A 22,138-nucleotide genomic window follows, 5' to 3' on the forward strand; every position below is an offset into this window, starting at 1 on the left:
ATCCTGATAATGTCAGGCCAACAATATCCATAAGTTTGACCTAATCATATGAGTCTTTTAAAAATAGAGAGTTTTCTCTGGCTGCTTCTGGAAGGGGAAATTGGAGAGATTTGAATCGAGAGAGGGATTCATGCCTGGGACATTCTCTTGTTCAGATGGAGGAGGCCAGGGCACAAGGACCTGAGGATGGCTTCTAGGAGCTGAGAGCCAACCCCAGCCAGTAGCCAGCAAGCCAATGAGACCTCATTCTACAGCCAAAGGGAACTGAATTCTGCCGACGTCCAGTGAAGTTGGAAGAGGACCAGAACTCCAGATGAAATCAAAGCCACAACTGACACCTCAATTTCAGCTGGTGAGACCCTGAACAGGGAACCCAGCCATGCCATGCCTGGCTTTCTGACCTCCTGAACTGTGAGATGATAAACAGGTACCGTTTTAAGCCAATAAATATGTGGAAATTTATTACACGGCAACAGGAAACGAATACATCATTTGTCCAAAGAGAAGAATCATATTTTAGAAACATGTAAGATAAAAATGAGAAAAGTCCATATTACCCTGCCCCCCAGTGCTGCTGTGTAGAGTGAAAATCTGCAGCAGCTTCTGTATTTGCAGTCCCCCCTCCTGGCTGCGATTCAGCACGCATTCTTAGGGTTCATATCTTTCATCTGAGTGTCCAACCATTCTGGATGAGGGCACGTTTGTTTTGAGAAGGGCTGTGCTAATGGCACCATCAGAGCAGCCAGATCCCACTTTGGCTGAAGAAAGGAACTCTGGAACCCTCTACTGGAGGGGATCCCTGGACTTTGGCCATCTTTAGGGTCAATAAAGCCATTTAAAAATAACAGCTTTATTAGATACGACTCACCCATCTGAAGTGTAAACTTGAGTGGTTGTAGTATATTCAGAACTGTGTAACCATCACCACAACCAATTTTAGAACATTCTCTCATTGCCCCGGAAGAATCCCCCGATTAGCACTCGCCCCTCATTTCCTCCTAATGCCCCCTCATTCCTTTGGCAACCACTAATCTTTCTATCTCTATAGATTTGCGTATTCTTGACATTTCATGTAAATGGAATCATACAGTGTGTGACCTGTGTCTGGCTTCTTTCACTTAGTATCATGTTTCCAGGGCTCATCCATGTTGTGGCATGTGTCAATATTTCATTTCATTTTTTTTTTTGGTACTTCATTGCTTTTTACGACTGAATAATATTCCATTGTGTAGATGGACCACTTCTTGTGTATCCATTCCTCATTAAAGCCTGTTGATGACTCTCATTCACTCCTTCTACATGGAATTTGGGGCGGGGCTGTGGGGAGGGGAGCAAAGGGGAGGGAAGGGCGCTGAGTGCCAGCTCAGTAGATGATCTGCATTTCTAACAGGGATCATCCGTGGGCATTTCATTAATTACACTCTTTAAAGAGATGTAATTTTTTAAAGGGCTAGCATTCTGCGGGCTGATTTTCACACCACTCGATCCTCTGTGCAGTTGTCGCTGCTGTAAAGCAGGTGAGCCCCATATTCAACGTCAACCTTACAACATGGCTGTCCCTTTCACCTGCAGCAAGTTTTTTTTTTTTTTAAATATATTTTATTGATTTTTCACAGAGAGGAAGGGAGAGGGATAGAGAGTCAGAAACATCGATGAGAGAGAAACATCGATCAGCTGCCTTCTACACACTCCCCACTGGGGATGTGCCTGCAACCAAGGTACATGCCCTTGACCGGAATCAAACCCGGGACCCTTCAGTCCGCAGGCTGACGCTCTATCCACTGAGCCAAACCGGTCAGGACCTGCAGCAAGTTTTATTTATTTTTATTATTTAATATATTTTTATTGATTTCAGAGAGGAAAGGAGAGGGAGAAAGAGATAGAAACATCAATGATGAGAGAGAATCATAGATTGACTGCTTTTTACACACCCCACACCGGGGATTGAGCCCGCAACTCAGGCATGTGCCCTGACCAGGAATCGAACCATGACCTTCTGGCTCATAGGTCAATGCTCAACCACTGAGCCACTCTGGCTGGGCCACCTGCAGCAAGTTTTAACAGGGAGATAGGGCCGGGGGTTTGGCCTCTCCTCTGTCCCTCCTTGCACATCACCAAACTCTGTCATTCTCCCTGGGCCAGCTCAGACACCTCTGGCCACCACCCCCCATGGCAACCTGGTACCAGTGATATATCAACTACACTAATGATGCCAGGTCTGCCACTAACTTCTCGTGATAGCCTGCAAGCTAGGTGCTGTACGACCTCTGTTTTACAGATGAGGAAACTGGGTAAGGTTGAGGAACTTGCCTGGAGTCACCTTGGAGCTGGGGTTCAGGCAGAGTCTGGATTCTGAACCACACTGTGTAACTACTAGTCCTTTCTGGAACTGTTGTCCAAAGAGCAGGGAGTGTGTGTAGACAGATGAGGGAGGTCTGAGGACTGTGGCCCCAGGGGGTAGCCTCCCAGATGCCAAGAAAAAAAGAATTTCAAGAAGGTCAGATATGGTGAAGACAGAAAACAGAGCCCTTCGGAGGTCACCAGTGACTTTAGCAAGAGCAGTTCTTATGAAGTTGGTTTTCCAATTTTCCCAGCACCATTTATTGAAGAGGCTTTTTTATTTTTTTACACTCCATTGTGTGTTTCTGTCTCCTTTGTAGAAAATTATTTGCTCATATACATGTGGTTTTATATCTGTGCTCTCAATTCTGTTCCATTGATCTGTGTGTCTTTTTTTCCTCTGCCAACACCATACTGTTTTGATTATTGTAGCTCTGTAGTATAATTTGAAGTCAGGTAGTATGATACCTCTGGCTTCATTCTTTTTTCTCAGAATTGCTTTGTCTATTCGGGGTCTTTGGTGGTTCCATACAAATCTAATGATTTCTTGTTATATTTCTTGAAAAAATGACATTGGGATTTTTATGGGGATTGCATTCAATCTGTATATTGCTTTGGGTAATGTGGCCATTTTAACTATGTTGATTCTTCCAATCCATGAACATGGGATATTTTTCTATTTTGTTGTCTTTTTCAATCTCTTTTAATAATGCTTTGTAGTTTTCAGTATATAGGTTTTTTATATGCTTTGTTAAGTTTATTCTTAGGTATTTTATTCTTTTGGTTGCAATTGCAAAAGGAATTTCTTTTTCTGAAGTTTTATTGTTAGTCCATAGGAAGGCAGTAGATTTTTGTACACTGACTTTGTATCCTACAACTTTACTGTATTTGTTGTTGTTTCTAATAGTTTTTGTGTGTGGCATCTTTAGGGTTTTCTATGTGAAGAATCATGTTATCTACAAAAAGGGACACTTTTACTTCTTCCTTCCCGATCGGGATGACTTTTATTTCTTTCAGTTGCCTATTGCTCTGGCAGAACTATCTATACTAATAAAAGGGTAATATGCTAATTAGACTGGGAGACCTTCCGGACATCCTTCCAGACAAAGCCATGGTGGCGGGGCTGAGGCAGAGGCGGTTAGGGGAGATCAGGCCAGGAGGGGAGGGCAGTTGGGGACGATCAGGCTGGCGGGGGGGGGGGGGGGCGGGGGGGGGCGGGCAGTTGGGGGCGAGCATGCCAGCAGGGAGGGGCAGTTGGGGGTAAGCAGGCTGGCAGAGGGGACAGTTGGGAGTGATCAGACCGGCAGGAGGGGCAGTTGGGGGTGAGCAGGCTGGCAGGGGGGAGCAGTTGGGGGTGAGCAGGCTGGTGGGAGGGGGGAGTTGGGGGTGAGAAAGCCAGTGGGGGGGAAAGTTGGGGGCGAGCAGGCTGACTGGCAGAGTAGTTATGGGCGATCAGGCAGGCAGGCAGGTGAGTGGTTAGGAGCCAGCGGTGCCAGATTGTGAGAGGGATCCCAGATTGGAGAGGTTGCAGGCCGGGCTGAGAGACACCCCCCACACACACAAATTTTGTGCACCGGGCCACTAGTCTATATAATAAAAGCCTAAGCAACCATTACGGCAGAACGACCAGTTGCTGTGACATGCACTGACCACCAGGGGCAGATGCTCAATGCAGGAGCTGCCCCCTTGTGGTCAGTGTGCTCCCACAGCGGGAGCGCTGCTTAGCCAGAAGCTGGGCTCATGGCTGGCCTCTCCCGCTATCGCGGCAGCACTAAGGAGCAGTGAGCAGGTGGGAGGTAAGGAGCGAGGGGTCCCAGACTGCGAGAGGGCACAGGCCGGGCTGAGGGACCACTCCTCCAGTGCACGAATTTCATGCACCAGGCCTCTAGTGTTGAGTAAGAGTGCTGAGAGTGGGCATCCTTGTCTTGTTCTTGATTTTAGAGGAAAAGCTTTCAGGTTTTCACTGTTGAGTATAATGCTGGCTGAAGGCTTGCCATATATGGCCTTTATTATGTTGAAGTACTTTCCTTCTATTCCTATTTTATTAAGTGTTTTAATCATAAATGAATGTTGTATTTTATCAAATGCTTTTTCTGCATCTATTGATAAAATCATTTGCTTTTTACCCTTTCTTATGGAATGTGGTGTATTACCTTGATAGATTTGCATATGTTGAACCACCCTTGTGCCCCTGGAATGAACCCCACTTGATTGTGATGTATTATGATTATTTTTGAGGTATTATTGTATTCCATTTGTTAGTATTTTGTTTAGATTTTTACATCTGTATTCATTAGAGATATTAGTCTGTAGTTTTCTTTGTGTTATCCTTGCCAGGTTTGGTATCAGGGTTATGTTGGCCTCATAAAATGTGTTAGGAAGTATTGCCTCTTCAATTTTTTTGGAAGAGTTTGAGAAGGATAGGTTTTAAATCTTCTTTGAATATTTGGTAGAATTCACTGGTGAAGTCATCTGGGCCTGGACTTTTATTTTTTGGGAAATTTTTGATGGTTTTTTCAATTTCCTCATTGCTGATTGGTCTATTTAGATTTTCCAATTCTCATGATTTAGTCTCATGATATTTCTAGGAGTAAGTTTTCTTCTAATTGCTCCCATTTTCCTCAGAGAAACAGGATGTGAGGTCATGAGCTGAGAGTGAGGAGCAGGAGGAGGTGATAGAGGTCTTGCAGAAAGGAGAAGGTGGGAGAGAGAATGTACTAGGCAATATGAAGCGACTACTAGCCATCCAAGATCCACTCCAGGATCTTGGTCTGGCATTTAAAAATAAGATCACTTGTCCTTGCCCGGTTTGGCTCAGTGGATAGAGCGTTGGCCTGTGGACCAAAGGGTCCCGGGTTCGATTCCGGTCAAGGGCATGTACCACATTTGCAGGCTCTGCCCTGGCCTGGGCCCCAGTTGGGGCTGTACGCAGGAGGCAACCAATCGATGTGTTTCTCTCATATTGATGTTTCTCTCTGTCTTTCCCTCTCTTTTCCACTCTTTCTAAAAATCAATGGAAAAATAGCCTCAGGTGAGGATTAACAAAAAAATAAAAATAAGGTCACTCAGTAAGGTTGTGGGATTTCCTTTTCCCAGCCCTGTTCTGCTTGGGGGGTAGTTGCAGGGCAGGTGGGGTTATTAGATTTGAAAGGGAAAGTGTATGTAAGATGATTATATTGATAGACTATGAATTCTGAGCCAGATAAGGAGGGAAGTGAGGGAAAACTACTGTGCATAAGCTAAAGCCAGCCCACTGATACATATTTTTTTTTAATTGATGAGAGAGAAAAAGAAACATCGCACTTGGTTGCCTCCCATGCGTACCCTGACTGGTAATCGAACCCACAACCTTTGGTGCATGGGACGATGCTCCAACTAACTGAGTCACCTGGCCAAGGCTGTTTAACTTTTAAAAAAATTTATTTTTATTGATTTCAGAGAGGAAGGGAGAGGGAGAGAGAGATGAAAACATCAATGATGAGAGAGAATCATTGTTTGGCTGCCTCCTGCACGCCCCATATTGGGGACTGAGCTCGCAGCCCAGGCATGTGCTCTGACCAGGAATTGAACCAATGACCTCTTGGTTCCTAGGTAGATGCTCAACCACTGAGCTACACCAGCTGGGTAGCTGTTTTATTTTATTTTTTAATTGTGGTAAAATATATATAACATTACATTTGCCAACTTAACCATTTTAAAGTGTATGATTCAGTGGCATTAATTACATTCACGATGTTGTACCATCATCACCACTATTTCCAAAAGTTTTCATCACCCCAAATAGAAACTCCATACTCCTTAAGCAATAACTTCCCATTCACTCATCCCTCCAGCCCTTGGTAACCTCTAATCTACTTTCTGTCTTAATGAATTTGTCTATTCTAGATATTTCACATGAGTGGAATCATATAATACTTGATCTTTTGTATTGGCTTATTTCACGTAGCATTGTTTTCAAGGTTCATCCATGATGTGGTATGTATCAGAACTTCATTCCTTTTTAAGGCTGAATAATATTCTATTGTATGGATAGTCCATGTTTTATTTATCCATTCATCAGTTGATGAACAGTGGGGTGGTTTGTACCTTTTGGCTATTGTGAATAATGATGCTGTGAACTCCACTATACAATGATATGTTTGAGTCACTGTTTTCATTCTTTGCAGAATGAAATTACTGCAGCATATTGTAACCTCTGCTTCATTTTGTAGGGCTCACAAACTAAGAGTGGTGTCGTGGACAGAATAATGCCCCCCCCCCCCCCCCCGGATATTCATATCCTAATTCCCAGTACTTGTGAATGTTACCTTACAAAGCAAACTTTGAACATGTTTCGGATCTTGAGACTGGGAAATTATTCTGGATTATTTGGGTGGGTCCAAGGCCATCATAGAAAGGAGGCAAGAGAGTCAGAGAAGATGTGATGACAGAAGCAGAAGTTGGAGTGACACACTTTGAAGATGGAGGAAGGGGCCATGAGCCAAGAAATCCGGGCCACTTCCCAGAAGTTGGAAAAGGCAAGGAAATATAATCCCCTGTAGAGCTTTCAAAAGGAACACAGCCCTGCTGACACCTTGATTTAGCCAAATATAACCCAATTGGACTTCCAACTTCCAGAGAATAAATGCGTTATTTTAAGCTACTAAGTTTATAGTAATTTATTACAGTAGCTATAGGAAACTAATACATATAACTTTTATGTGCAGTTTACAGAGAAGGTTTGCTGACTCCTAATTTAGAGCAAGAAGGTACTATCAGATGTCAAGGATCTCAGGGGTTATGCTGAACACCTTCCGAGGCTCCAGAAAGCACAGTGAACTTGAGCTTAGGAGTTGGGAAGGGGAGGGAAATGGGATCGGATTAAGGGACGTACAGAACCTCCTGGGAATGGAGGTTGGCCTGGATTTTGGGGACTTACTGTGCTACTGCTATAGTAATGGGAGAGAGGTGGAGTGTAGGACTGGGGCAGTGATGGTTTTTCAGGCCTTAGGGCAGGAGCTCTTGGTCCAGCTCGAAGGACTTTGGGTTTGTGCATCTGAGGGTTCTCTGTGAGAAGGTGCCTTTTGCAGAAATGGAGAGGCCAGTCTTAGTGACAGAGCTCATGGGGACCAGGTTGGGTCAAGGCAGTTCTGTAGGAAAAGAAAGAGCAAGGGGGTAGATACATTTCTCCCAGCTGTTATTCATTCATTCATTCATTTATCCATCCATCCTGGCACTGTACATGTTGTTCAGTGTATAGTTATGGGGTTCTGTATCCTGTTGTCCCTCATCGTTTCCTGAGCACATTCCCTGTGCCCACAGTTGAGGCCTTCCAGGGACTGTGATGTTAAGTGGCTTAGGCTCTGTCTTTAGGGAAAACTGCCCAACAGTTTGCTTTAGGGATTGGGAAACATGCATGCAAAACTGCTTAACATCTACAAGGTGCTCTCACTAATAACAATAATAATCTCTAACTAGAGGCCCGGTGCATAAAATTCATGCACTGGTGGGGGTTGGGGGGTCCCCTCAGCCCAGCCTGTGCCCACCCTCTTGCAGTCTGGGAGCCTTTGGGGGATGTCTGACTGACAGCTTAAGCCTGGGGAGCGGGCCTAAGCTGGCAGTTGGACATCTGTAGGGCTGCCATGAGCTGGGCTTTCAGCTCAGGGGCACTTCCCCTGTGGTGGGAGCACACTGACCACCAGGGGGCAGCTTCTGCATTGAGTGTCTGCCCCCTGGTGGTCAGTGTGCGTCATAGACCTGTTGTTCCGCTGTTTGGTCAATTTGCATATTAGCCTTTTATTATATAGGACTAGTGGCCCGGTGCATGAGATTCGTGCAGGGGGAGGGGTATCCCTCAGCCCAGTCTGCACCCTCTCCAATCTGGGACCCCTCGGGGGATGTCCAACTGCTGGCAGTCAGACATCCCTCTCACAATCTGGGACTGCTGGCTCCTAACTGCTCGCCTGCCTGATCGCCCCCAACCACTCTGCCTGCCAGCCTGATTGTCCCCAACTGCCCCCCCTTCAGTCTGATCACCCCCAACTCCCCCCCTCACCCCCCCAGCCTGCTCACCCCTAACCACCTCTGCCTTGGCCCCGCCACCATGGCTTTGTCCGGAAGGATGTCTGGTCTCCCGGTCTAATTAGCATATTTCCCTTTTATTAGTATAGATAATTGATATAGGATAGGATAATAACAGTAATCCTTGTTATTGGTAGGAATATTTCAATTAGGAGGTGCAATGTGGGCGGAACCTTGAAGGTGAATGGGATTGAGAAAGGTGGTGGGCAGGAGGCAGGACATTCCAAGGCAGACTGGTCTTCTGGAGCCTGGGGCCCACCCTCCAGGAGCCAGGGGAGGGCCTGGGGAAGGAAGGGGGGGACCGAAGTTCGTTAGCTAGTGTCCCTCCCTCCTCCGCCCCAGGCCATCAGCCCTGTAGATAGCGCACCCTGGAGGAGGAGCAAGTCTCGCATTTGTTTCGCCATGAATGAGAAGCTGCAGCCTTCCCTCCGCCCAGGCCAAGACTCCCGCCGTCCTGCCTCCTCGCAGAGGGGGAAAGTGTGCATGTCGAAGGTTAGGACGGGACCCGGCAGCAGCCACCAGACCTCCCAGCCGCGCTGGCAGCCTGCCCCCAGGCCGCTGCCGTCTTGGCCTCCCTCCACGTTTCCCTCCCTGCCTGGGCCCCCGCTTCCTAGGGCAGCCCCAGGATCCGAGGCGCCCGGCGCGCCCCCTTTGCATTCCTCTCTCCAGCTCCGGGATTCCCAGGCTTTGGAGCTGGGCTAGGCGGCCAGTGCCGGGCAGCTGGGCAGGGAGGGAGGGTGGGAGGCAGCAGGCTGGCCGGCCTCCGAAGTCGGCCCCAAGTTGCATGTGGGAAGCGGTGGCTGTGACGCAAGTTTCCAGGGGGCCCTGAGCTCGGAGGGAGCGCGCCAGAGCGGCTCCACTCTGTGCAGTTACAATCGTTACAAGGGAAAAGCCCCTAGCAGCACCCCAGGCCGCCTTCCCCGGGCCCAGCTGCGCGTCCCCCGCCCTCGAGGGCCGCAGAGCGCGAAGACCCCGCACTGGGCAGTCCCCGCCGGACCCCGGCCGCACTGGCTGGGCTCCCCCGCGGTGGCTGGCTTTTTTTTCTTCCTAACGCTTGCCAACCTGTCAGCTGATGGACCTCATCACCCATAGTGGCGCATGTAGCTCAGCCGCAACTCGCTCCATTCACGCCGTGCCTTCCCAGTCAACCCGCAGCCCCCCGCTTCTCGCGCAGGGGGGAGGCCCGCAGACCCGGGCGGCCCCTTGCCCACCGGGGCCGAGCCCTTCTCATCACGGCTCCGCGCCGCCCGGGGGGCGCTGCAAATAGTCCTTTGTTTACATGCAATTCCTTACTCCGCGGAAGGAGGCCGGGGGAGTGCTGAGTTTTCACCAGCTGTTTCCCGCCTTGAAACAGACATCTGATCAGCTGCAAACACACACACACATACACGCGCCCGGGGAGGCAGGCCGGAGAGACCTCCCTCTCGCCCCTCCCGCCCGCCTCCCTCCCCTTGCCGCCGCCGCCGCCAGCATCTGGGACCGGCCGATTCTGCACCACCGTCCGGCGCTGCCCTTTGATTCGGATTTCCATCTTGCATTCTCCGGCGGACCGCGGGACCCGGCTCGTGCAGAGGAGGGGGGCCGATCGCTATGGAGTATTTCATGGTGCCCACTCAGAAGGTGCCCTCTTTGCAACATTTCAGGAAAACAGAGAAAGAAGTGATAGGAGGGCTCTGTAGGTGTGTACTCCTCCCCCTACCCCCTATCCCCTTCCTACAATTGCAGCCCCGGGCGAGCCAGCCCGAGCGGGCGCGTGTGTGCGCACGCATGGCCCGCGCCGCCGACCCCGCTCGCTTTTCTTAGCCGCCCGGGCGGTTGCAGCCCCGTACGCCGATCTCGCGCCGTCCGGGAACCCTCCTCCCTCGGAACGTGGGGGCCCTGAGCGGTCCCGGTCACTTTTGTCCGCTGCAGGCGGGCGAGTCGCGACGTTTGTAATTGCAAACAGACCCACGTGGTTCTGCAGCAATCCCGGCCATGCTTGGTGCTGGTGGCTTCCCTCCCCACCCCGCGCGTCCTCCTCCCCCCCTCCCGCATTGGCTTCCTTCCTTTCCCTCCTTCCTCGCTGTCTCTGGGCATCCCCTCCAAGGGGGTCTGGGGGCCCCGGGGCGCGCGGGGGGCCGCGGGTGGGCAGCTACAATGCAGCCACGCCGCGGCTCGGGGCGTGGGGGGGGGGGGGCGGGGAGCCGGGTGGTGTGCCTGTTTGCCCGACTGAGTGCTGCGGCGGGGGTGTGCTCGCACAGGGGTAGAGGGGTGGGTGGGACCCTAGGGACTCGCGCGGCGAGCCGGGAGCGCCGCGGACCCGGGCACGCTGCGGCCGCTGCTTGCTCGCTGGCCGCCCGGGCGCTGTTTACTAGCGAGGCCTGGACGTGACTCTGCAGCCCTCTTGGAGTAGGCGGACCTCGGCGCGCCGCCTCGCGGGAGCTGTAGTTCCCCGCGACCCTCCGGTGCGGCATTGTGGGAGTTGTAGGCGCGCCCGGGCCACGCTTTTCCCCGCACAAAGCTCAGCCTCTGCTGGCGGGATGGGCGAGGCAGGCCAGGTGGGGGAGCGTTTGGGGTAGTGGGTACCAGAAGCCGAGCCGAGTCTCAGCAGACCCTGCACGTAGGTCTCTACCGCAGACTTTCCCTCCCATCGCACGTTCTTCCCCGAGCCATAAAGCGAAAGCGGCAGGTCTCCCCGCGGGGTGAGCGGGTGGGTGGTCCGAGGTCTGCGGCTCTCCGCTACTTTGCAAATTGGACCCGGGTTGTTAGAAGAAGCCACTTTACTAGTTTGACCCGGTTGCTCCAGATCCACCTTTTACAAAGGGTGATGCCTTCACGGGCCACTCCCACCAGAATCACCCTGGACACTTGTTAAAATGCCGATGTCCGCAACTCCGATAGCTAGAAGGGAGGGCCTGGCCATCTGTATCCTGAACACCACCCGGGGGACGGCAGAGCTTCGTGGGGGGTTCCCTCCGCGTGCCCAAGTTCGGGATTTGCAGTCTCTTTCCTGAGGCACTGCTCTAGGAGGGAAATGGCTCCCTAGGGTTGAGGCCACGTGCTCTGCTGCCAGGGAAGGCAAGGCGTGGATATTGAGGGAGGTGGAGCCCCAGATGGTGTGGCCCAGGCTGGTGAATACCAGGCGCTGCGGGTTGGGGGGAAGGTTGCTGCACATGTACTACCACCCCCACACCCCTCAACTTCGCTCTCACCTGGACTCTCAATACAGGCAGGCTGGGCCAGTTGGTGGGTTGCAGCTAGCAGGGCCCCCCTGAGTGTTGGCTGCCTGGGGGGTCCCAGCTGTAAAACATTAAAAAAAATATTCTGGAGCTCTTACTATAGGTCTATAGGACTTGTTTAGCTAGATTTTCTTAATTGAGTTGTCAGCCTCCTGAGTTAAGTAGCCTTACGGTTCCTGTGTGGGATGAGGACGCAGACTTGGAGGGGGAACAGTTACAGCAAGTGGTGGGGCTGGGACTTTAACCCTGATCCCAGGGCCCTGCCCTTAGTCTCTGTTCTTAGCCCCTCCTGAAAAGACACTGCCGGTAGCCGAGAGGAGGGCTGGGCAGGGGGGGAAGGGTTGAGCTGCTCCAGATGCTAGAGAGGACATTGCCAGTCCTGAGCCTGGGCAGGCTTGGCGCAGTGGATCCTGCTTCACACTGTCCCTAGCCCCCCTTTGGAGGAGTCCATTTGTCCCCCAGGGGCCAAGTGCTTAAGGTGGCAGGACTCCCCACAGGGCTGGGCATGGGGCATCCTCAGCCTGCCTCGCTGGGAGACACTTGTCAGCCTGCGCACTGGGTGTGGAGTTGGGGCCTCTAGGTTTGTTCATTTTTACTTATTTATTATTTGTTTATTTTTACCAATTTAGCACTTTATTTATTTATTTTTAATCCTCACCCGAGGATATTTTTCCATTGATTTTTAGAGAGAGTGCAAGAGAGAGGGAAAAACAGAGAGAAATATTGATGTGAGAGAAACACATCGATTGGTTGCCTCCTGCACGAGACTCGACCAGGGCTTGGGCCGTGGAGAAGCCTGCAATTGAAGTACATGCCCTTGATTGGAATTGAACCTGGGACCCTTCAGTCTGCAGGCCAGTGCTCTATCCACTGATCCAAACTGGTGAGGCCGTTTGTTCATTTTTATTTTATTTATTTTACTTTTTAAATATATTTTATTGATTTTTTACAGAGGGGAAGGGAGAGGGATAGAGAGTTAGAAATGTTGATGAGAGAGAAACATCAATCAGCTGCCTCCTGCACACCCCCTACTGGGGATGTGCCCGCAACCAAGGTACATGCCCCCGACCGGAATTGAACCTGGGACCCTTCAGTCCGCAGGTGACGCTCTTTCCACAGAGCCAAACCGATTAGGGCGGTTTGTTCATTTTTAGAAGGGATTGTGGGGTAAGGTCGGAGACCTGTAGAAGATCGAGGTTGTGGGTCGGACAGGATCTTCTGGCCAGATGGACTCACTTTTCAGACTGGTAGACTTCGTCCATTCTTTGGACTAGGAGGGCTCGCTGCCTCTTCAGAGGGACCCTCTCTCTAGCCCTGCCCGCCCTGCCCCCACGCACCCCCCCCCCACCCCCCCTCCCCTGGCACTGCACAGCAGGATCCTCACAAGCTTGTAGTTTGGGACCTCTCACTTAACTGCTCGCAGCCTCTGTAAAATGGAGCACCTTGAACTGTGGCTACACAGAAGGAAAGTGCTTGGTAGTTAAAATGGCTCTCAGCCCTGTCCGGGTAGCTAAGTTGGTTAGAGCATCATCCTGATCTACCAAGGTTTTGGGTTTGATTCCCAGTCAGTGCACATACAAGAATCAGCCAATGAAAGCATAAGTGGGAAAACAAATCAATGTTTCTGTCTTAAAAAAAAAAAAAAAAAAAGCCCTGGCCAGTGTTGCTAAGTAGTTAGGTGTTGGCCTGAAGGGTCTTGGGTTTGATTCCCGGTTAAGGGCACATATTTGGGTTGCAGGTTCGATCTCCGGCCCAAGTCGGGGCGCATGTGGGAGGCAACCAATTGACGTGTCTCTCTCACATCGATGTTTCTCCCCAGTTCCTCCTGCCATTCCACTCTCTAAAAATCAAGGGGGAAAATATCCTTGGGTGAGGATTAACAACAAAAAAGGTTCTAAAACTCTGAGAAGCAGGAGTTTAGGGACTGCCTCAGTGGGGAAAGAGACAAATTGCTCTTAGAAGTTAGAAATCAATTAGGGGCTTTTGAATGTGTTGGGTCCCTGATCTAGTATTTACAAGGCATCTACTTGGTGCCAGTGTTGAGGATATCACAGAGAACCAGAACTGGCCTCTGCCCTGAGTTTGCAGTCTCTTAGAGTTGTCCAGGGGCTCTCCTGGAGTCCTGGGTATGAACCCTGGAAAAATAAGGCATCTTGTTGTCCTCAGTCTCTCTCTTTTCTCCACTTTTAAACTTCACTATGGCCCTGTGAAGTGAGGCAGTATTTCCCCAAATTACAGATGGGGAGACGGGCTTTGATAGATGACGTGGCTAAGCTTGGGGTCCTACGGTTAGTAAATTTGCACTTGAACCCACTGAGGGGCTGGAGAAGCTGTGAGGAGGAGGTGTTTCTGATGGGAACAGCCTGGATGTGGTGTGTCTGGGACTGAGGGCAGGAGTGGCAGGCTGGTTGGAGTGGCGGGTCTATGGATAGAAACAGCTGGGATGGGTGAGGGCCCCAGGCTGCTTCAGTACCTGCTGCGGAGAGAAGGATGAGCACCTTGGGCATCCTTGGTGAGGGTTGTCGTCCTCCCTCCTGTCCTTTGGATTATGGCAGAAATCCTGGGTGGGTCTCTCACCTCTGATTGTATAGTTGTTGAGTGGCAGGTGTGTGAATGACTTCGGGACAGTGTGACATGAGAGTTGTCAGTGGCTAATTTGAGGCTGGAGCCCGACAGGGGTGTCCAAGGAGGATGGGGGTACTTACTGCCCTTGGACTGAGAGAGAGGGACAGGTACAGGACAGGATCTAGACTTTAAGAGTGTGCTCCCTGCCCTGAGCCTCTGGTTGGGATGCTGGTGGTGTTCCCGGGGGGCGTTCTGAAGGTACTCTGGTAGTGGGTGGGCCGCTCTGGTCTTGGCACCTGAGGCTGGTACCCAAACTGTTTCTTGGCAGGTGCTCTCCCTTATTCCTGAGGCAAGGCAGTCCCTGGGCATTTGGGGAGGGAGAGAAGTAAAAGATATTTGGTGTTAGTGGACCAGGCCACCTTTGTTGCCCACTTGGGGGCTCTGAAGTTGATGGGGAGGTGTGGAGGACTTTTACAGTTACTGTAAGTTGTGTTTACTTCTGCAGAACTCTGAAAGAAATGCAAAAATGCTTTAATGCATTTGTAGTATTAGCTGGTAATTCCAATTAGTCATCCTTTATTGGAGCCCCTGGTTGGCCATCACTCCAGCAATCAGAATCCCTGGTTAGGCAGCATTCCACCAATCAGAACTCCTGGTTGGGCAGCACCCCTGGTTAGTTGCATCTATGAAAGAAACTGGCATTTGGCCCTGGCCTGTGTGGCTGAGTTGGTTGAGCCTGGACCTGTGCACTGAGAGGTGGCTGGTTGATTCCCAGTCTGAGCACATACCTCGTTTGTGGGCTTGATCTCCAGCAGAGGGCGTGCAGGAGGCAGCCAATAGACGTTCCTCCCTCCCTCCCTCTCTTCCTCTCTCCCTCCTTCCCTCTAAAAGCAATAAATACATAAAAAAAAAAAAGAAAAATAAAAGTAGCCTGACAGCTTGGCTCAGTGGTTGAGCATCGACCTGTACACCAGGAGGTAACAGTTTGATTCCTGGTCAGGGTACATGCCTGGGTTGTGGGCTCCATCCCATGTGGGGCCTGCAGGAGGCAGCCAGCCGATCGATGATTCTCTCTCATCATGGATGTTTCTATCTCGCTCTCCCTTTTTGGGAATCAATAAAAATATATTTTAAAAAAGAAAAGAAAAATAAATGGTCAGTCGGTATTTCCAAGACCATTTAGGTGAGTGAATGGGAAAGTCTTGGTGGCAGCCCAGGTCCCCACCAGGAAGAAGTCTTTTCTGGGACTTAAGTCTGCACTGGCTTAACCAGCAGCCGGTTCCTGAGCCAGGAGGCTGGGCTGATGGATTTGGTGTTGAAGAGGACAGGATGGAACATCTGGAAGAGGCAGGCTGGCGGCTTTCAATGAGCAGGAGACAACATAGGCCCCTGCACACTGCCCCGCCCCGTGCCCTCTGGGAACTTCCACTTGAGAAATGTCCCTGGGAAGCCAAACCAGAAGACTGGTTTCTGCAGTCTTCTTTGGTCTCCTCAGTTTGTGGACGTCCTGAGGAGATGGGAGAGGCAGAGGGTTGGCTCCCCAGAGCTGAGATTTCATGGGCAGATGAGCTGGCTTGGGGGGCAGGAGTCAGAGGGTCTTGGGGTGCTGCCTCTTGCTGCCATACACAGGGCTCTGATAAACAATGGGCTATGTGTGAGCCATCGTAGAGGGTGCTGTCAGCTGGTGGGGAAGGAGAGTGTGAGCTTGGTGCCTGCTGCTCCCTGGTCTGGCTGCCTGACCCTGGGCATGTCCCTTCCCCGCACAGGACCCTGGACTCCTCATTGCAATAGGATGATGCAGCCACCTCGCTGGGTTTCTGTGAGAGTCGGAGGGAAATATGTAAAAAAGTTCGGTGAATGCTAATAGTGGACATGATGGCAGGGCATACCCGTGCTTGGTCCTTTCTACAGGAGTAACGGTCACCTGCCTGTTGGGGTGCGCTGCTCTGGGACAGGGCAGAGCCCGGTCCACTCCGTGGCGAGACCTCTGAGGGCTCATGGCAGGGTCCTGGGATCCAGGTTCCAGTCCCAGCCCCAACACTTGCTGAGCTAGATCTTTTCCAATCCTTTGTGTCGTCATCCCACACAGGAATTATGGGCCACACAACTCGGAGGAAGATTATGACAATTCAATGAGAAAATTCCGACAAAATGAGTCCTTAGCACATTATAGCAAAAACTTTAAAAAGACTTAAAAAACCACCCACACCTTATTACTCTGTTGCTAGGTCCTCCAGGTGAGCCTCCAGGTGGCTCAAGGGTGGACGTGGGGCTCCTGTTTGGCTCCTTATTACTTTGATCTGTTCTAGCCTTTGGGCATCACCAGGGGAAACCCAGGGACTGGGTGAGTGGGGTTCTTTCCTTCTGTCACTCCCGAGGGGGAGGATGATGTTGCCAGACCGAGTCACCCGGTGGTTTGGCTTCCTATGCATGTTTCTCTCCATCTTTTCTTGCCCCAAAGATTCCCGACTTTAATCCACCCGTCATAGGGCTTCTGGAAGGCACTGCCAGGCCCAGGAGCCTGGACTCCGTTCTAACCCACCTTCCCCCGAAGGTCAGGCACACCTCTGCATATCAGGTCTCTGACCTGCATCCACTCTGGCCACATGAGTCACCTCCACTGCAGGGCAGGGAAACTGGGAGAAGTGAGGTGCCCCCAGGTACCTGGCTGTCTGACTTTAAAACGGTGTTCCTCCCCTCTGTGGGCCCTAAGCCCCATCTATAAAGTGGGGGTCATGGACCCCCTTTACAGACTGACATTATGAGGCCTTGCCCTCTGTGGGAGGGGGCCCAGGGAGGCCCTGGGGGAACTGGTGGAGGAGAGGTCTTGTCTCGACCCTGAGCAGCAGCTGACGTAGAGCCCGCTCCTGGCTCATCCCCAGATGACGACCCTCTGTCGGGAAAGGCTGAGGCACAGGAAGGGGCAAGGACAAATCCAGGGTCCTGCAGGGAGCTGAGGTGGGACAGATGGGGTGGGCTGTGGGGCCAGGAAGGGCCTCAGCTGTCTCCAGCTGTTGAAGATGTGTTTCCTTCTTGATTTTCATGTAGATTCCTTTCTGCCTGGGGCTGGGCGTGGGGGCCTGGCATAGTAGGGGAGCTGAACCAGGCACCTCTTTGAGCCCAGGCTCCCCATCTGTGCGAACGGGCTGCCCAGAGTCCTTTCCCCATTACCTCAGACCCAAGGGTGTGAGCCCAGGCTTGGACCAGTCACCCCGGGGGAGGGGGGGCGCACATCAGGAAGAAACCAAGGCTGTGGCTTTGGGTGGGGCCAGTGGCCTCTTCTGGGAGCCTAGCATCTGGAAGCCATCAAGCCAGGGGCGGGGGGTGTTGCAGCAGCAGGCTGGGAAGGAGGAGGCCACACATAGGCCCACCCCTTGGGAGCAGTGGCTTTGGGCCCGCAGTCCCTGTTGTCGTCTCTGTCTACCATTGCCTCTCAGCCCACAGCCTCACTCCCTTCCACTGGCTGCCTTCTCTCTCAACCCACAGGCTGCTACTCCTACAAGATGCAATCGCATAATAGGCAATAACATTGCTCATTGCATGCTGGGAGCCTTGTTTCTCTGGCCCAGGGTGGTCTGCCTCTTGGAGTACGTGTGCATGGAGAACTGTCCCTAGGGGTGGTTGGCTTGGCATCCCTTCCCTGGAGTGAGTGCTGTCTTGTCTTTGAAGTCTCAATGCAGGGTAGCTGGGGGCTTGCATAGGAGCTTGTGGCTGGAGATGTGGCTGTGGGGACTCAAAGGGAGTAATGATGTCTTCTTCAGCCTCAAGCCTGTGACCCTGAAGGAGGTGGTCCAGGTGCATAGCAAGAAGCTCAGAGGAGCCCCAGGAGCAGGTGTCTCCAATCGTCACCTGGGTCCACCTGCCTCAGAATCACAGGGATTCTAGCTAGCCGTGTAGGCTTTGGGCCACTCAGACCTGTTGGCCAGACACTGGGGCTGGGACCTGGGGTATGCACAGCGACTTTGATACCCAGGTATCACAGAGCACGCTATTCCATCACCCTCCTGATCTGCTGGGGTGTAGGATTCAGGTTTGGCGTCCTTTGCAGAAATAGAAATGCAAGTTACACCCAGGGTCCTCTGGAGATGAACTGTTAAAGACAGGGGCCCTTTGGGGACAGGGCATGGAGGACACCTAGCCTGAGCATGTCCCTGCCTTCCCTGGCAGTCTTGCCAACATTCCACTGACCCCTGAGACTCAGCGGGACCAGGAGCGGCGGATTCGGAGGGAGATTGCCAACAGCAACGAGCGGAGGCGCATGCAGAGCATAAATGCAGGCTTCCAGTCCCTCAAGACCCTCATCCCCCACACAGATGGAGAGAAGCTCAGCAAGGTGGGCGAGGGCTGGGAGGGCTTCCTGGAGGAGGAGGTGGGCTCAAGCAGGGAGAAGGAAGTGAGCTTCAGTAGACGCAGCCAGCTGGGCCCCTGACTTGTCCCTCCTACCCTTAGGCAGCCATTCTCCAGCAGACGGCGGAGTACATCTTCTCCTTGGAGCAGGAGAAGACCAGGCTTCTGCAGCAGAACACACAGCTCAAGCGCTTCATCCAGGTAGCACCTGCAGAGGCCTCCCGTCACCTCAACACCTGTCCTCCTCCTGGCTCCCTCTCCCTGGCATGGGCATGTCTGGGCTCACCACTGGCCTGGGACTCTGAGGCTACAGGTCCCACCTTCCCCACTGACATGCCTACTTTAGGTACTTGCCTTCCTGCCTGAGCTTTAGTTTACCCATCCATGAAGTGGAGTTGAGTGGCTCTGAGAGGAACCGGGTGACTTTTGGCAAGCAGGTCCATTCTGCCTCTGTTTCCAGCCTGTGGCCATGGTTGGATTTGCAGAGTGGGGCTCCCAGTGCCCAGAGCACCTGGGTTGACAGCTTTGGGGGTCTGTGATGGAGCTCTCCAACTTCCCCATTGATGGTGGTGATACGAGGGTGTCAAGGCACACTCACCAACTCCTTGGGGTCCCCAGGAGCTGAGCGGCTCATCCCCCAAGCGGCGGCGGGCAGAGGACAAGGACGAGGGCATCGGCTCACCAGACATCTGGGAGGATGAAAAGGCGGAAGATCTACGGCGGGAGATGATTGAGCTGCGGCAGCAGCTGGACAAGGAGCGCTCGGTGCGCATGATGCTGGAGGAGCAGGTAAGGCAGGCAGGTGGGTGGGGTGGGGGTTTCCAGTCCCTCTCTCCCTTTCCCCCTGTCCCTGCTTCCCTGGAGCACCTGCTTTGTGTCAGGTTTAGGAATAGGGGGTGGGGGTCCACTGGGGATTGAACCAGGTAGGTACCTGCCCTCAGGGTCACCATCTGGGTTGGGTAGGAGGATTAGTCAAAGGACCTTACACTGTAAAAATGCAGCTGTGAAAAAGGTCCTGCAGGAAGCATGGGCATTGCGAGGGGATTTGGACTGCTTCTGCCCCACAGCTTCTCTGTCAAAGAGACTTGAGCCGAGGGTGGGAGGTTGGCCAGGGGTGGGTCCCGTCTCACAATTAACCAGGCAGAGAGGGGAGAAGGGTACTCCAGGCAGAAGGAAGAGCATGAGCAAAGCCCTGAGGCTGCAGGGAGGGAGTGAAGGAGTGAGGGAGATGGCATGAGGGAGGTCATGGCAGGAGAGATGAGTCAGAAAGGGCCTGGTGGGCTATGGTAGGACTTTGGTCTCCTCCAGGATGACAGGCTCCGGCTGGGGTTGGTAGCAGGAGAGAATGGCCTGTTTGGCAAGGGTAGAGCATGGGGTGGCTGGCCTCGGCAGCCCTGAGGGCCCGGCACTGGAGGTGGTGCAAGGGTGTGGTCCGGGCCCTGCCCTGAGCCTGCTCTCCCCTCAGGTTCGCTCGTTGGAGGCCCACATGTACCCTGAGAAGCTCAAGGTGATTGCACAGCAGGTGCAGCTGCAGCAGCAGCAAGAGCAGGTGCGACTGCTGCACCAGGAGAAGCTGGAGCGGGAGCAGCACCTGCGGACCCAGGTGGGCAGGTGGCCTCGCGCGGGGCTGTGGGCTCTGGCAGGGCAGGGCCTACATCAGTGATGGCGAACCTTTTGAGCTCGGCGTGTCAGCATTTTGAAAAACCGTAACTTAACTCTGGTGCCGTGTCACATATAGAAATTTTTTGATATTTGCAACCATAGTAAAACAAAGAGTTATATTTTTGATATTTATTTTAATTATTTAAATGCCATTTAACAAAGAAAAATCAACCAAAAAAATGAGCTTGCCTGTCACCTCTGACACACGTGTCATAGGTTTGCCATCACTGGCCTACATCGTAATAATGCAGACATTCTTGGTTCCCAGGTATCTTATAGACAGTATTACATGAATCCTTGTAGAAGCCCTTTGAGGCTGTTCTACTGATCAGGAAAGTGAGGCACAGAAAGGCTAAATAACTTGAACCGTGGCTGTCTAAATCCAAAATCTGTCTTCCTGACCACCATTGCATTAGATGTTGGAGTGCTTGCTTGGTGCTGGACAGTGAAGGGGCCACAAGTTCTTGGATGTCTGGGAGCCCCTCTTTAGGCTGCCTTTTCTTTGCTGCTTAAAATAAGGGCGGCCAAACTGGCTGGCCTCCTATCAGTGGTTGGCAGAGGCTGTCTCGAAGCAATGGGCAGAGGGAGATGGGTTTGGAGGGCATCCTACACCCTCTGTGACCTCCCGAAGGGAAGGGGGAGCTTCCTGAACCTTTGGAGAAAGACTGAGAGCCTCTGTCTCACAGCTCCTGCCCCCTCCGGCCCCCACCCACCACCCCACGGTGATCGTGCCGGCACCGCCACCCCCTCCCTCCCACCACATCAACGTCGTCACCATGGGCCCCTCCTCGGTCATCAACTCTGTTTCCACGTCCCGGCAAAATCTGGACACCATCGTGCAGGTACCTGGTCTCGGGAAGGAGGCAGCATGTCAGGGTTGTCCTCTGGGAATAGGCCCTTTGGGAGACATTAGAAAGCAGGAACTGAAGGGGAATGAGACAGGGCTTGTGTGGGGGAAGGCTGGGAAGCTGGGTGTGTGTGTCTCCATCCCCGAGTCTCCCTCTCTCTTTGCAGGGATTGGAGGGGGAACTCTGTGAAGGTGAGGGGTAGAGATGGGGGACAGGCTGCCCCGGAAAACCTTGTTCCTTCCCTCCACGTGGGGTTTGTTGAGAGGGTCTTTCGCTACCAGAGCTCCCGGCTTCCAGAATTCCTACATCCAGCTCTTGGTCCAGAACTTCCTTTCATCTCCATCTCCTAGGACCTGAGATGGGGATGGAGGTGGCAATGGCAGGGAGGGTGACAGTTAAGCCTCCTACAGAGGTGACAGCTCTGTGCGTCAGGTCCAAAGTCACTGCTGTGCGCAGCCTGGGGCAGAGACCCCTGGGGAGTCCAGTGGCATCATCTCTATATATAAAAGCCTAAGCGACTGTTCGACCGTTCGACCGTTCGACCGTTCGACCGGTAGCTATGATGTGCACTGACCACCAGGGGGCAGATGCTCAATGCACAGGCATGGAAACATGGAACAGACTGATGATCTCAGAGGGAAGGGTCGAGGAGGGAGGGTGGGAAGAGATTAACCAAAGATCTTACATACTAGAGGCCCAGTGCATGAAATCGTGCGTGGGTAGGGTCCCTAGCAGCTGCCGGCCACTGGCTGGGACCTCCCTTCCTCCGGCCGGGGCCTTCCTTTGTTCCATTCCGCCCCCTGGTGGTCAGTGCATGTCATAGCGAGTGATGGAACTCCTGGTTGGTCAAACTCCCAAGGGGACACTTTGCATATTAGGCTTTTATATATATAGACTAGAGGCCTGGTGCACGGATTCATGCACCGGTGGGGTCCCTCGGCCTGGCCTGCGGGGATCAGGCCGAAACCAGCAGTCTGACATCTCCCAAGGGGTCCCGGATTGTGAGAGGGTGCAGGCCAGGCCAAGGGACCTCAAGGGCCTCTAGTAAAAGAAATAAACAACTAGACCAAAAAAAGTCCATTAATCCCTGGACCTTTA

The 22,138-nt window shown here is 52.5% G+C and overlaps 1 protein-coding gene across 9 annotated transcripts in view; it reads left to right on the top strand.

Moving 5' to 3' along the window:
* The window catches only part of TFAP4 (transcription factor AP-4), a 38,244-nt gene that overhangs the window by 15,246 nt on the left and 860 nt on the right, over nt 1-22,138 (top strand). For 6 of the 9 annotated variants that reach the window (XM_036309198.1, XM_036309195.1, XM_036309199.1 and 3 more), the window contains 6 exons: nt 156-352; nt 18,351-18,516; nt 18,633-18,731; nt 19,149-19,319; nt 19,996-20,133; nt 20,879-21,034. In XM_036309198.1, the coding sequence (XP_036165091.1) occupies nt 18,442-18,516; nt 18,633-18,731; nt 19,149-19,319; nt 19,996-20,133; nt 20,879-21,034 (639 nt within the window). In that variant the 5' untranslated portion in view covers nt 156-352; nt 18,351-18,441. Of the gene's footprint in view, nt 1-155; nt 353-8,776; nt 8,893-9,752; nt 10,080-18,350; nt 18,517-18,632; nt 18,732-19,148; nt 19,320-19,995; nt 20,134-20,878; nt 21,035-22,138 lie in introns of those variants that run through there. The other 3 variants (XM_036309193.1, XM_036309192.1, XM_036309194.1) reach the window with 3 other exon arrangements.

Source organism: Myotis myotis, unplaced genomic scaffold (assembly GCF_014108235.1).
Source record: "Myotis myotis isolate mMyoMyo1 unplaced genomic scaffold, mMyoMyo1.p scaffold_m19_p_5, whole genome shotgun sequence".
Classification (NCBI taxonomy): domain Eukaryota; kingdom Metazoa; phylum Chordata; class Mammalia; order Chiroptera; family Vespertilionidae; genus Myotis; species Myotis myotis.